This window comes from Palaemon carinicauda, chromosome 32 (genome assembly GCF_036898095.1).
Source record: "Palaemon carinicauda isolate YSFRI2023 chromosome 32, ASM3689809v2, whole genome shotgun sequence".
NCBI lineage: Eukaryota > Metazoa > Arthropoda > Malacostraca > Decapoda > Palaemonidae > Palaemon > Palaemon carinicauda.
This window is the reverse complement of record NC_090756.1, coordinates 20,651,449-20,667,215: the sequence shown is the minus strand read 5'-3', so window position 1 is coordinate 20,667,215 and position 15,767 is coordinate 20,651,449. Positions and strand designations below refer to the sequence as shown.

General features: G+C 35.3%; 1 protein-coding gene across 1 annotated transcript in view; it reads left to right on the top strand.

The window, feature by feature from the left end:
* The window catches only part of LOC137625306 (alanine aminotransferase 1), a 66,603-nt gene that overhangs the window by 32,063 nt on the left and 18,773 nt on the right, over positions 1–15,767 (top strand). The window contains exons 3-6 of the mRNA XM_068356135.1: positions 10,235–10,474; positions 11,752–11,865; positions 13,929–14,058; positions 14,987–15,066. Of these exons, the coding sequence (XP_068212236.1) occupies positions 10,235–10,474; positions 11,752–11,865; positions 13,929–14,058; positions 14,987–15,066 (564 nt within the window). The remainder of the gene's footprint in view (positions 1–10,234; positions 10,475–11,751; positions 11,866–13,928; positions 14,059–14,986; positions 15,067–15,767) is intronic.

Genomic DNA, 15,767 nt, shown 5'->3' with positions numbered 1-15,767 from the left:
GGATTTGGTGACTTTGAGACTTTCTGAAGTAGGAATTGACGAGTTTGAGTCTTTGAAGAAATAATTAGTCAGTCTTAATTAGTCAGTCTTGATCTTTCTGAAGTAGAAATTTGTGAGTCTTTAGTCTTTCTGAAGTAGGATTTGGTGACTTTGAGTCTTTCTGAAGTAGGATTTGGTGACTTTGAGACTTTCTGAAGTAGGAATTGACGAGTTTGAGTCTTTTTGAAGAAATAATTAGTCAGTCTTGATCTTTCTGAAGTAGAAATTTGTGAGTCTTTAGTCTTTCTGAAGTAGGATTTGGTGACTTTGAGTCTTTTTAAGTAGGATTTGGTGACTTTGAGACTTTCTGAAGTAGGAATTGACGAGTTTGAGTCTTTTTGAAGAAATAATTAGTCAGTCTTGATCTTTCTGAAGTAGAAATTTGTGAGTCTTTAGTCTTTCTGAAGTAGGATTTGGTGACTTTGAGTCTTTCTGAAGTAGGATTTGGTGACTTTGAGACTTTCTGAAGTAGGATTTGGTGACTTTGAGACATTCTGAAGTAGGATTTGGTGACTTTGAGTCTTTCTGAAGTAGGATTTGGTGACTTTGAGTCTTTCTGGAGTAGGATTTGGTGACTTTGAGTCTTTCTGAAGTAGGATTTGGTGACTTTGAGTCTTTCTGAAGTAGGATTTGGTGACTTTGAGTCTTTCTGAAGTAGGATTTGGTGAGTTTGGGTCTTTCTTGAGTAGGAACTGGTGAGTTTGAGTATCTCTGAAGTAGGAATTGGTAAGTTTGAGTATCTCTGAAGTAGGAATTGGTAAGTTTGAGTCTTTCTTAAGTAGGAATGTTGAGTTTTGAGTCTTTCTGAAGTAGGAAATGGTTGAGTTTGAGTATTTCTGAAGAACGAAATGGTTGAGTTTGAGTCTTTCTGAAGTAGGAAATGGATGAGTTTGAGTCTTTCTGAAGTAGGAAATGGATGAGTCTTTCTGAAGTAGGAATCTGTGAGTTTGAGTCTTTCTGGAGTAGGAATTGGCGAGTTTGAGTCTTTCTGAAGTAGGAACTGCTGAGTTTGAGTCTTTCTGAAGTAGGAATTGGTGAGTTTGACTCTTTCTGAAGTAGGAATCGGTGAGTTTGAGTCTATCTGAATCAGAAATCGGTGAGTTTGAGTCTTTCTGGAGTAGGAATCGATGAGTTTGAGTCTTTCTGGAGTAGGAATCTGCAAGTTTGAGTCTTTCTGGAGTAGGAATGGGTGATTTTGAGTCTTTCTGGAGTAGGAATGGGTGAGATTGAGTCTTTCTGGAGTAGGAATGGGTGACTTTTGAGTCTTTCTGAAGTAGGATTTGGTGACTTTGAGTCTTTCTGAAGTAGGATTTGGTGACCGAGTCTTTCTGAAGTAGGATTTGGTGACTTTGAGTCTTTCTGAAGTAGGATTTGGTGACTTTGAGTCTTTCTGAAGTAGGATTTGGTGACTTTGAGTCTTTCTGAAGTAGGATTTGGTGACTTTGAGACTTTCTGAAGTAGGAATTGACGCGTTTGAGTCTTTTTGAAGAAATAATTAGTCAGTCTTGATCTTTCTGAAGTAGAAATTTGTGAGTCTTTAGTCTTTCTGAAGTAGGATTTGGTGACTTTGAGTCTTTCTGAAGTAGGATTTGGTGACTTTGAGTCTTTCTGAAGTAGGATTTGGTGACCGAGTCTTTCTGAAGTAGGATTTGGTGACTTTGAGTCTTTCTGAAGTAGGATTTGGTGACTTTGAGTCTTTCTGAAGTAGGATTTGGTGACTTTGAGTCTTTCTGAAGTAGGATTTGGTGACTTTGAGTCTTTCTGAAGTAGGATTTGGTGAGTTTGGGTCTTTCTTGAGTAGGAACTGGTGAGTTTGAGTCTTTCTGGAGTAGGAATTGGTAAGTTTGAGTATCTCTGAAGTAGGAATTGGTAAGTTTGAGTCTTTCTTAAGTAGGAATGTTGAGTTTGAGTCTTTCTGAAGAAGGATTTGGTGACCGAGTCTTTCTGAAGTAGGATTTGGTGACTTTGAGTCTTTCTGAAGTAGGATTTGGTGACTTTGAGACTTTCTGAAGTAGGATTTGGTGACTTTGAGTCTTTCTGAAGTAGGATTTGGTGACTTTGAGACTTTCTGAAGTAGGAATTGACGAGTTTGAGTTTTTTTGAAGAAATAATTAGTCAGTCTTGATCTTTCTGAAGTAGAAATTTGTGAGTCTTTAGTCTTTCTGAAGTAGGATTTGGTGACTTTGAGTCTTTCTGAAGTAGGATTTGGTGACTTTGAGACTTTCTGAAGTAGGAATTGACGAGTTTGAGTCTTTTTGAAGAAATAATTAGTCAGTCTTGATCTTTCTGAAGTAGAAATTTGTGAGTCTTTAGTCTTTCTGAAGTAGGATTTGGTGACTTTGAGTCTTTCTGAAGTAGGATTTGGTGACTTTGAGACTTTCTGAAGTAGGATTTGGTGACTTTGAGTCTTTCTGAAGTAGGATTTGGTGACTTTGAGACTTTCTGAAGTAGGATTTGGTGACTTTGAGTCTTTCTGAAGTAGGATTTGGTGACTTTGAGACTTTCTGAAGTAGGATTTGGTGACTTTGAGTCTTTCTGAAGTAGGATTTGGTGACTTTGAGACTTTCTGAAGTAGGATTTGGTGACTTTGAGTCTTTTTGAAGTAGGATTTGGTGACTTTGAGTCTTTCTGAAGTAGGATTTGGTGACTTTGAGACTTTCTGAAGTAGGAATTGACGAGTTTGAGTCTTTTTGAAGAAATAATTAGTCAGTCTTGATCTTTCTGAAGTAGAAATTTGTGAGTCTTTAGTCTTTCTGAAGTAGGATTTGGTGACTGAGTCTTTCTGAAGTAGGATTTGGTGACTTTGAGTCTTTCTGAATTAGGATTTGGTGACTTTGAGACTTTCTGAAGTAGGATTTGGTGACTTTGAGTCTTTCTGAAGTAGGATTTGGTGACTTTGAGACTTTCTGAAGTAGGAATTGACGAGTTTGAGTCTTTTTGAAGAAATAATTAGTCAGTCTTGATCTTTCTGAAGTAGAAATTTGTGAGTCTTTAGTCTTTCTGAAGTAGGATTTGGTGACTTTGAGTCTTTCTGAATTAGGATTTGGTGACTTTGAGACTTTCTGAAGTAGGATTTGGTGACTTTGAGTCTTTCTGAAGTAGGATTTGGTGACTTTGAGACTTTCTGAAGTAGGAATTGACGAGTTTGAGTCTTTTTGAAGAAATAATTAGTCAGTCTTGATCTTTCTGAAGTAGAAATTTGTGAGTCTTTAGTCTTTCTGAAGTAGGATTTGGTGACTGAGTCTTTCTGAAGTAGGATTTGGTGACTTTGAGACTTTCTGAAGTAGGAATTGACGAGTTTGAGTCTTTTTGAAGAAATAATTAGTCAGTCCTGATCTTTCTGAAGTAGAAATTTGTGAGTCTTTAGTCTTTCTGAAGTAGGATTTGGTGACTGAGTCTTTCTGAAGTAGGATTTGGTGACTTTGAGTCTTTCTGAATTAGGATTTGGTGACTTTGAGACTTTCTGAAGTAGGATTTGGTGACTTTGAGTCTTTCTGAAGTAGGATTTGGTGACTTTGAGACTTTCTGAAGTAGGAATTGACGAGTTTGAGTCTTTTTGAAGAAATAATTAGTCAGTCTTGATCTTTCTGAAGTAGAAATTTGTGAGTCTTTAGTCTTTCTGAAGTAGGATTTGGTGACTTTGAGTCTTTCTGAATTAGGATTTGGTGACTTTGAGACTTTCTGAAGTAGGATTTGGTGACTTTGAGTCTTTCTGAAGTAGGATTTGGTGACTTTGAGACTTTCTGAAGTAGGAATTGACGAGTTTGAGTCTTTTTGAAGAAATAATTAGTCAGTCTTGATCTTTCTGAAGTAGAAATTTGTGAGTCTTTAGTCTTTCTGAAGTAGGATTTGGTGACTGAGTCTTTCTGAAGTAGGATTTGGTGACTTTGAGACTTTCTGAAGTAGGAATTGACGAGTTTGAGTCTTTTTGAAGAAATAATTAGTCAGTCCTGATCTTTCTGAAGTAGAAATTTGTGAGTCTTTAGTCTTTCTGAAGTAGGATTTGGTGACTTTGAGTCTTTTTGAAGTAGGATTTGGTGACCTTGAGACTTTCTGAAGTAGGAATTGACGAGTTTGAGTCTTTTTGAAGAAATAATTAGTCAGTCTTGATCTTTCTGAAGTAGAAATTTGTGAGTCTTTAGTCTTTCTGAAGTAGGATTTGGTGACTTTGAGTCTTTTTGAAGTAGGATTTGGTGACTTTGAGACTTTCTGAAGTAGGAATTGACGAGTTTGAGTCTTTGAAGAAATAATTAGTCAGTCTTAATTAGTCAGTCTTGATCTTTCTGAAGTAGAAATTTGTGAGTCTTTAGTCTTTCTGAAGTAGGATTTGGTGACTTTGAGTCTTTCTGAAGTAGGATTTGGTGACTTTGAGACTTTCTGAAGTAGGATTTGGTGACTTTGAGTCTTTCTGAAGTAGGATTTGGTGAGTTTGAGTCTTTCTGGAGTAGGAATTGGTGACTTTGAGTCTTTCTGAAGTAGGATTTGGTGACTTTGAGACATTCTGAAGTAGGATTTGGTGACTTTGAGTCTTTCTGAAGTAGGATTTGGTGACTTTGAGTCTTTCTGAAGTAGGATTTGGTGACTTTGAGTCTTTCTGAAGTAGGATTTGGTGACTTTGAGTCTTTCTGAAGTAGGATTTGGTGAGTTTGGGTCTTTCTTGAGTAGGAACTGGTGAGTTTGAGTCTTTCTGGAGTAGGAATTGGTAAGTTTGAGTATCTCTGAAGTAGGAATTGGTAAGTTTGAGTATCTCTGAAGTAGGAATTGGTAAGTTTGAGTCTTTCTTAAGTAGGAACTTTGAGTTTTGAGTCTTTCTGAAGTAGGAAATGGTTGAGTTTGAGTATTTCTGAAGAACGAAATGGTTGAGTTTGAGTCTTTCTGAAGTAGGAAATGGATGAGTTTGAGTCTTTCTGAAGTAGGAAATGGATGAGTTTGAGTCTTTCTGAAGTAGGAATCTGTGAGTTTGAGTCTTTCTGGAGTAGGAATTGGCGAGTTTGAGTCTTTCTGAAGTAGGAACTGCTGAGTTTGAGTCTTTCTGAAGTAGGAATTGGTGAGTTTGACTCTTTCTGAAGTAGGAATCGGTGAGTTTGAGTCTATCTGAATCAGAAATCGGTGAGTTTGAGTCTTTCTGGAGTAGGAATCGATGAGTTTGAGTCTTTCTGGAGTAGGAATCTGCAAGTTTGAGTCTTTCTGGAGTAGGAATCTGCAAGTTTGAGTCTTTCTGGAGTAGGAATGGGTGATTTTGAGTCTTTCTGGAGTAGGAATGGGTGAGATTGAGTCTTTCTGGAGTAGGAATGGGTGACTTTTGAGTCTTTCTGAAGTAGGATTTGGTGACTTTGAGTCTTTCTGAAGTAGGATTTGGTGACCGAGTCTTTCTGAAGTAGGATTTGGTGACTTTGAGTCTTTCTGAAGTAGGATTTGGTGACTTTGAGTCTTTCTGAAGTAGGATTTGGTGAGTTTGGGTCTTTCTTGAGTAGGAACTGGTGAGTTTGAGTTTCTGAAGTAGGAATCGGTGAGTTTGAGTCTTTCTGGAGTAGGAATCTACGAGTTTGAGTCTTTCTGAAGTAGGAAAGGGTGATTTTGAGTCCTTCTGGAGTAGGAATCTGCGAGTTTGAGTCTTTCTGGAGTAGGAATCTGCGAGTTTAAGTCTTTCTGGAGTAGGAATCGCCGAGTTTGAGTCTTTCTGGAGTAGGAATGGGTTGAGATTGAGTCTTTCTGGAGTAGGAATGGGTGACTTTGAGTCTTTCTGAAGTAGGATTTGGTGACTTTGAGTCTTTCTGAAGTAGGATTTGGTGACCGAGTCTCTCTGAAGTAGGATTTGGTGCCTTTGAGTCTTTCTGAAGTAGGATTTGGTGACTTTGAGTCTTTCTGAAGTAGGATTTGGTGACTTTGAGTCTTTCTGAAGTAGGATTTGGTGACTTTGAGTCTTTTTGAAGTAGGATTTGGTGACTTTGAGTCTTTCTGGAGTAGGAATTGGTAAGTTTGAGTATCTCTGAAGTAGGAATTGGTAAGTTTGAGTCTTTCTTAAGTAGGAATGTTGAGTTTGAGTCTTTCTGAAGTAGGAAATGGTTGAGTTTGATTCTTTCTGAAGTAGGAAATGGATGAGTTTGAGTCTTTCTGAAGTAGGAAATGGATGAGTTTGAGTCTTTCTGAAGTAGGAAATGGATGAGTTTGAGTCTTTCTGAAGTAGGAAATGGACGAGTTTGAGTCTTTCTGAAGTAGGAAATGGACGAGTTTGAGTCTTTCTGAAGTAGGAAATGGACGAGTTTGAGTCTTTCTGAAGTAGGAAATGGACGAGTTTGAGTCTTTCTGAAGTAGGAAATGGACGAGTTTGAGTCTTTCTGAAGTAGGAAATGGACGAGTTTGAGTCTTTCTGAAGTAGGAAATGGACGAGTTTGAGTCTTTCTGAAGTAGGAAATGGACGAGTTTGAGTCTTTCTGAAGTAGGAAATGGACGAGTTTGAGTCTTTCTGAAGTAGGATTTGGTGACTTTGAGTCTTTCTGAAGTAGGATTTGGTGACTTTGAGTCTTTCTGAAGTAGGATTTGGTGAGTTTGAGTCTTTCTGAAGTAGGATTTGGTGAGTTTGAGTCTTTCTGGAGTAGAAATTGGTAAGTTTGAGTCTTTCTTAAGTAGGAATGTTGAGTTTGAGTCTTTCTGAAGTAGGAAATGGTTGAGTTTGATTCTTTCTGAAGTAGGAAATGGATGAGTTTGAGTCTTTCTGAAGTAGGAAATGGATGAGTTTGAGTCTTTCTGGAGTAGGAATTGAGTCTTTCTGAAGTAGGAAATGGACGAGTTTGAGTCTTTCTGAAGTAGGAAATGGACGAGTTTGAGTCTTTCTGAAGTAGGAAATGGACGAGTTTGAGTCTTTCTGAAGTAGGAAATGGACGAGTTTGAGTCTTTCTGAAGTAGGAAATGGACGAGTTTGAGTCTTTCTGAAGTAGGATTTGGTGACTTTGAGTCTTTCTGAAGTAGGATTTGGTGACTTTGAGTCTTTCTGAAGTAGGATTTGGTGAGTTTGAGTCTTTCTGAAGTAGGATTTGGTGAGTTTGAGTCTTTCTGGAGTAGAAATTGGTAAGTTTGAGTCTTTCTTAAGTAGGAATGTTGAGTTTGAGTCTTTCTGAAGTAGGAAATGGTTGAGTTTGATTCTTTCTGAAGTAGGAAATGGATGAGTTTGAGTCTTTCTGAAGTAGGAAATGGATGAGTTTGAGTCTTTCTGGAGTAGGAATCGGCGAGTTTGAGTTTCTGAAGTAGAAACTGCTGAGTTCGAGTTTCTGAAGTAGGAACTGCTGAGTTTGAGTTTTTCTGAAGTAGGAATCGGTGAGTTTGACTCTTTCTGAAGTAGGAATCGGTGAGTTTGACTCTTTCTGGAGTAGGAATCTGCGAGTTTGAGTCTTTCTGGAGTAGGAATCTGCGAGTTTGAGTCTTTCTGGAGTAGGAATCTGTGAGTTTGAGTCTTTCTGGAGTAGGAATCTGCGAGTTTGAGTCTTTCTGGAGTAGGAATCTGCGAGTTTGAGTCTTTCTGGAGTAGGAATGGGTGATTTTGAGTCTTTCTGGAGTAGGAATCTGCGAGTTTGAGTCTTTCTGGAGTAGGAATATGCGAGTTTGAGTTTCTTGAGTAGCAATGGGAGAGTTTGAGTCTTTCTGGAGTAGGATGGTGAGTTTGAGTCTTTCTGGAGTAAGAATGGGCGAGATTGAGTCTTTTTGGAGTAGGAATCTGTGAGTTTGAGTGTCTGGAGTAGGAATCTGTGAGTTTGAGTGTCTGGAGTAGGAATCTGTGAGTTTGAGTCTTTCTGGAGTAGGAATCTGTGAGTTTGAGTCTTTTTGGAGTAGGAATGGGCGAGTTTGAATCTTTCTGGAGTAGGAATCTGTGAATTTGAGTCTCTGGAGTAGGAATCTGTGAGTTTCAGCCTTTCTGAAGTAGGAATTGGTGAGTTTTGAGTCTTTCTGAACCAGGAATCGGTGAGTCTTTCTGAACCAGGAATTGGTGAGTTTGAGTCTATCTGAAGCAGGAATATGTGAGTTTGAGTCTATCTGAAGCAGGAATATGTGAATTTGAGTCTATCTGAAGCAGGAATAGGTGAGTTTGAGTCTATCTGAAGCAGGAATAGGTGAGTTTGAGTCTATCTGAAGCAGGAATAGGTGAGTTTGAGTCTTTCTGAAGTATGGATCTGTGATTTTGAGTCTTTCTAAAGTGGGAATCGGCGAGTTTGAGTCTTTCTGAAGTAGAAATGGTTGAGTTTGTGTCTTTCTGGAGTAGAAATGGTTGAGTTTGTGTTTTTCTGAAGTAGAAATTGTTGAGTTTGAGTCTTTCTAAAGTAGGAATTTTGAGTTTGAGTCTTTCTAAAGTAGGAATGTTGAGTTTGAGTCTTTCTAAAGTAGGAATGTTGAGTTTGAGTCTTTCTAAAGTAGGAATGTTGAGTTTGAGTCTTTCTAAAGTAGGAATGGTTGAGTTTGAGTCTTTCTAATGTATGAGGGGTTGAGTTTGAGTCTTTCTGAAGTAGGAATCTGTGAGTTTGATTTCTAGAAGTAGGAAATGGTTGAGTTTGAGTCTTTCTGAAGTAGGAATTGGTGAGTTTTAGTCTCTCTGAAGTAGGAATTGGTGAGTTTTAGTCTTTCTGAAGTAGGAATTGGTGAGTTTTAGTCTTTCTGAAGTAGTAATGGTTCGGTGTGAGTCTTTCTGAAGTAGAATTTTGCAGGTTTGAGTCTTTTTGAAGTAGGAATTTCCATTCCTCGCTGGGCTACTTTCCCTGTTGGAGCCCTAATTCGGCCTTTAACATTCTTCTTTTCTGACCAAGGCTGTTGCTTTCTAGTTTTAATGATAATAATGATAATAATAATAATAATAATAATAATAATTGTTATAAAATATTTTCATTTATTTTTGGTTATATGTACAGTATATAATATATATATATATATACATAATATATATATATATATATATATATATATATATATATATATACATAATATATATATATATATATATATATATATATATATATATATATATATATATATATATATATATATATATATATATATATATATATATATATATATATATATATATATATATATATATATATATATATATATATATATATATATATATATATACATGTATATATATATGTACATATATATATATATATATATATTTAATATATATATATATATATATATATATATATATATATATACATATATGATACTTATATATTTAAACATACATATATTCCCACTGTTAGCCTTAGATTAAGGGGTTGGTTGCCTGATGCACCCTCTTCGGTAATTGATATCAAAGCCATCCTCTTCATATATATATATATATATATATATATATATATATATATGGGTATGTATGTATGTATGTATGTATGTACGTACGTACGTGTTGTCTTGTATTTATGTTCATCCATATAGCTGTTTATAAAAAATTTATTTATTTTATTTTATTGATATAGTTCAAAGATTAACTTAGTATTTAGAAAATCCTTAATTTATTATAGTTATTGTTATTATTAAAAGTAGCACTAATAATATGAAATTATTTTTTTATTGATTTGGTATTGGGTAAACATTTAGTTAGTGAATAAAGTTGATATTAATATTTTGTATAATACAGTTTGTGAAAGGATAAAGATTGAGGTTTCATGTTTTCAGAACTGGTTTCTATTGAAATTAATTTTAGATTTTGCCCTTTTTACAAAAATTGCAATGTGCAATGTTGTTATCCTATATTCATTTGAATACGAAGTGTACAAGCTAGAAAAAATAGCTGTATTATTTTCTTTTAATACTACAGAAAGCCTTCAACTTAAAAACTTGATAGGTTCCAGAAAGCTGTTTGTAAGTTGAATTTTGATAAATTTAGGCCTAAGTTAGGCTTCGCCTAACTCGCGTGCCTACACTTTTCAGCTGCAAATGTCAACAAATAGTCCCGTTTCATATTACAAATGATGTCTTACTGCGTTAAACTGTGTATTTTTTTTTTATTACAGTATTACTTGATGAACTTTTGATACAATATCCGATGTTTGTTTTCAATTGGATTTGTGAATTTATCTCTGAATGTTTGCAATTCGAACGTTTGTAAGTTGAAAACCTTTTCAATTCACAGTGAACTGTACATATACTGCACCATGTCACGTCTATCCCCGGTGTTTTATAGTCTTCATTTATCATTCCTCCGTAGGTCGTAGCAGTGTGCCTCATGCCCTCCCTTCTGGATGACCCTAGCATACCCTCCGACGTGAAGGAAAGGGCCAGCGCAATACTTGCGGGCTGCAAAGGGAGCTCCCTTGGCTCCTACAGCGACTCCGCAGGAATAGAGATCATCCGGAGGCACGTTGCGGACTACATCGAGAGGAGGGACGGCTTCCCTTCCAACTGGGAAGACATTATCCTTTGTGCTGGAGCCTCTGAAGGCATTAGGGTAAGGACTCTCTCTCTCTCTCTCTCTCTCTCTCTCTCTCTCTCTCTCTCTCTCTCTCTCTCTCTCTCTCTCTCTCTCTCTCTCTCTCTCTCTCTGTGCCTAATAGTTGGTTGTTGTATGTTGCATCTTATATCAAAATCTATGCTATTTAAATACTGTAAGAGTGCCTCAGTCCTGAAATTATTTTTTCTCTCTCTCTCTCTCTGAAAGTAGTTGAACATTACTTTGGTAAATTGGTGATGTTGAACCTAATTAGGTTAGGGAATGTAGAGGCCTTAAATTGGTCATCAAATTTTTGACAAAGAATCTAAATTGGTAGAAGAGATACAGCAATCCTTGACTGGAGATAAATTGGGATTTGTTTTTTATTTTCTTTACGATGAGGCCAAAGGAACTTGCTCGTCGAGTGATTCTCTCTGTCAGAGTTTCCACTTCAGAGGAAACCTGAAGTTGAAATAATTGATGTCATTGCTCATGTCTACTTTCTTATGAAGCATTCTTTAATGAAAAACCAAAAGAAAAGTACAATGCAAAGATAATGTTCAGAATTTAATGTAATCTAAATAATTGTATTAGATGAAGACAACTTGATAGATTTTTGAGCTCCCTTACCACTCTGCTTGGTAAAGGCTTGTCTATGTAAGGTTTCAGTTATTGTAACTTTATTAGATAATAATTTATCAATTCATTTACATGATAGCAATGAATGGCTTACCTGGCCCCCAGCGAAGGATTCTTTGACAGAAATTTCATTCGTTCTTATATAATTCTTTCATTCACTGGTTCATTCGTTAATAATCCAGCCATACTGTGTGTTAATTTTCTAAGATGGCAATGAATAGATAACCTGGCCCAAAGTAAGGCCAAGTGATTCATATTTTTCTTTATTTTCCTTTATTTATTTCATTAACTTTTTATTAATTATTGTTGCTTAGTTGATCATTGTAAAAAGAATAAACATTTTCGAATTTTACTTCATATTTTGTATCGAGGATCACTTATTACCATAATGATGGGACCATATAGCTTGTTAGTAATCTTTTTCATTTTTTGGTGTAGAAACAGGCAAGTTGACAGATTGGTGAATGAAAGATAGTCAAGAGCCTTGTAGGCACAAAAGTAAGACAAAATTTTCAAAATCTGGAAGTGAAAGTTTAAGAAAGTCTTTTGGTGAAATTAAGGTTTCTGTCATAAAGGTTAAGCTATCCTTTATTGCATAATTAAAGCCTTCTTTAATGAGTGCAGTAATCGAGATGCTCCTTAAATATCTCTTTCAGGGCACTATGAAACTGATGATCAACCACGAGAATGGAGTAAAGCCTGGAGTCATGATTCCAATCCCCCAGTACCCACTGTACTCTGCGACGATAGCGGAGTTTGATCTGCATCAGGTATGTTATCGTCCGAGATTAAATCTGAAGTTCCGCAAATTGTTAATGTTTTGTTAGTAGGTTATTTTGCATAATCCATTTCTTTTGTGACTGAATCGTACAGCCATCCTTTTGTTCATAGATTAAATTAAAATTTCTGCAGATTGGTATTGTTTTGTATGCAAATTACTTCACAAAATTTATTTCTTTTCATCACTGAAACAGACTGCAATAGTTTGTTTCCTGGGTTATTTAGTTTCATAATGTTATGCTCTGTATGCAAATTACTTCGCAAAATCCATTTGTTTGTATGAATCTTCCTTGATGTTCATATTGTTGCTTCTCCATAAGTCCAGTTTAATCGACACTTAACCATAAAAATTAAACGTTTTTCCCATTTCCTTTCATTTCAACAAATACTGTATCAGAAAAATAGAGCCATCTAGCGGTAAGTTGTAAGGAGTCCAGGGTGCCGCATTAGGTATAGGTAATGTAATCTTCAGTTATCTCCGTCAACCGGAGGTAATCCTTCTTGCACGAAAAGCTCCCTTAGATTATATACATACTGCATTTGAAGATGTCTTCCCCTAGTTTAGTTATCAATTATTGCTTGGAATGTGTATTGTGTTGAGGACAATTCTATGATGTAAATGATGGTCAACTAACCAAAAATGCTCTGGCATTATTCGTCAAAAGATTGGATCCAAAAATCATAAAATGCTTAAGAGTGAAGAGTCATAACATTAGGAGCAGAGCTACTTCCCTGATTTTTTATAGAAATCTCTTTTTTGGAGAAGTTTTTGGCAACAGCTCAATGGCATACCAAGTCGGTGTTTATAAAACATTATCTTAAAATGGTAATCTACAGTACAGTGCTGTATTTTCAATTACCGGTACAGGGGTACTTTGTAATCAATCTGGAAACCTATATTTTCAACCGTAGTTTAAATGGTTTATCAAAGTAAACTGGACAAGTAATTTAGACTAGGCTAGTAAACCTTTAGCCTCATTGCATTATCTGAACTAATGTTTATCCATCTTTCCTTCAATTGTGGCCCACCTCCAACAGTGTGGAAATTTGCTCTATGAACATCAAGGGAGATTCATAGAAATAAATAGAATTTTAATATTTCTTATTTTCATACTCACCTGATGTTCATATATATGGCCTCCATCCTCCCCACTGACTCTTAGTAATGTTGACTTCGAAACTGAAGACTATTACATAATACACAAAGGGGCAACCTAGGATACCTACCACTTGCTGCTCAAGGGCTCGATTCCTTTTTTAAGGGCATAATTTTGTGGAGGCTAAAGAAAATGGGAACATTTTAAAATTCTTAACATTTTACTGTTATTTAGCAAAATTATTTTTGTAGTTTGAATATATGAAATATAATTATCATATGTCGAATGGGTTATACTAGTAATTGTCAATTAAACCGGAATTCTGGAGAAGAATCAATATGAACGTAAAGGCGAGTCCAGAAATAAGAAATTTATTATCAAAATTCTCATTTTCTAATCCAAAATGCACAAACAACGATCCTATTTTTCCTGGATCAGGATAAAAGTGCCGCATACTTATTTTTGTATGCAGGTTACTTTGCAAAAAAACCATACATTTCACTGATGTCAAGTTACATTTGATCTTGAGTGGAGGGGAAAATTGCTTTTGATATACAGTACAGTAAGGAAGGCTTTTAAAAAGAGGAAATTACTGTATATTTTACTGTAAAAAAGGATTTAACAACAGTACCATGATAAATATTTTACAAGTGGAATAAAAGCTGTAAAAAATTTATGGAATTGGAACTCTTACTATTTCGACAAGGAAAAATTGTGCAGATTGTAACTTAATTTTTTAACAATTTACTTTCACATTAAAGTAGTTTTAATTAGATTCTTATAATATGACACATTTTACCATCTGATTTATCTTGATCAAGATAAGCTGAATTGAGGTGCAAATTTGTAGTTTCAAATACCATCCTCAAATTCTTGAGTTTTAACATCATAATAACTAATTAAATTTTTATTCAATAAAACTCTATACTCTAATGAGAGTCTTATTGCCTCTGTAGATTGGTTACTACCTGAACGAATCCACCAACTGGGGCCTGGACATAGAGGAACTGGAACGATCATACGAAGAGGCCTCTAAAGTGTGCGCCGTCAAAGCGCTGTGCGTGATTAATCCCGGCAACCCAACTGGTAAGATTTAATGAATTTTTGTTTTTATCCGATAATTTTTTTTCATTACTTTAGTTTGTCTATCGAGACTTTAAATTTTTGTTAAACTTTTGCGTCATATTTTATCTAATTTTTCCTATGATAAAGACAATAGATCATAAATACAATATGTGATAATTATTGTAAAACTTTTTTTCTTTGATTTTTCTCTCATGGTATTTCATTTCTTAGCTAGGCTAGATTATATTCATTGTAGGTAACCAACATTGCTGCTTACAGAGCTTAATCTCTCATTCGAGCTAGGTTAACATTAAATGGATTATTGAATGAATGTCAAAACTGTACCGTTAAACTTAGATGTTTTGGTAGATAATCCATGGAAGGAAATTTCAACCACATTAATGTTCATAATTATATGTTTTGTCATAATGTATTTTTGTGTTGGAATTTAAAGTACTATTTTAGACATTGCCCAACTTGTAGCAGAAGAGTCTAGTTTATCTTCTTTGTAGGTTTTGTTATAAAGTATTTTGTGATGCAGTTTAACAGTCGGTTATGTAAGATGTTACCAAACTTGTAGCAAAAGGAAGTGTAGTTTATAAGTCAACAAAAGTCCGAGAAGAACCATTCAGATACAGGGTTACCTTAAAGGGGCGTATTGTGTTATTGCAAGAACATTGCTGGACTCTGAAGAGAACGGTTTTTATCTTTTATTGGAATTATGCTAACTTTGAGAGAATTACACATAACTATGATGCAATTAATTAGAATTTTCGGGAAATAAAACGGTTACAAAACTACTGCTGGTTCTGTGTTACACAAGTTCATTTTCTTCATATATATAGTACTGTATGTTAATCATGAAATATGTTTGTAAATTTTTGGCATGGAAACCAAACCAATCAAGTTTAAGATATATTTATGCACACTTATTTTAATTTATTTACAGGTAATGTGCTTCCCAAAGAAAATATTCAGAAAATCATCCAGTTTGCCCATGAGAAGAATCTCTTCCTCTTTGCTGATGAGGTGAGATAATTATTTTCTTTTTTATCAAAAGTTATGTTCAATCCTGAAGGTTTCTATTAGTGACTGTAATTTCACTGTCCATTCACTGTCCATGCGAGCTAGGGATGAGCATTCTTATCTGTTGAGTTACCACCAATCATTGCCTGGCCCTCCCTGGTCCCAGCATGAGTGAAGAGGGACGTGGTCACTGAACATTTGTACAGTATACAGTACAAGAGCATCTTTTAAACCTTGTTACAGACTTCAGCTGCTGTTGAAAGATCAAGCTGGTCTTGTGCTGGTATAGGCTGTTGCTTTTACGGGCTGTAACAGATTGTATTAACGCTTTAAATGTTATGTCAACCCTCTGAGTTACAAAACTTTTATCAATATCATACTATTCATTTCTTTTTGTAACTGTATCCTAAATATTTTTTTATTTCAATGTATCTTCTGAGGGTTTTTTAATGACTTTTCAGATTGATTATAAATATATTATAATTTTTACAAAGTTCTTTCTCCAAAACTCAAGACAAAAATATCAAAATTAATGTAAGTACGGTATATCTGAAATATGGTGGAAGTTTAATCACCTCTACCCTTGAATCAACTGTTAAATTACAAGTAAAACCAAGTAGCATATTTTGGTTAATTAGCATCAAGAATCCATCCTCTATCTATAGTCTCCTTTTTCCTTGACATCATCCCTTCACCATTAAGCT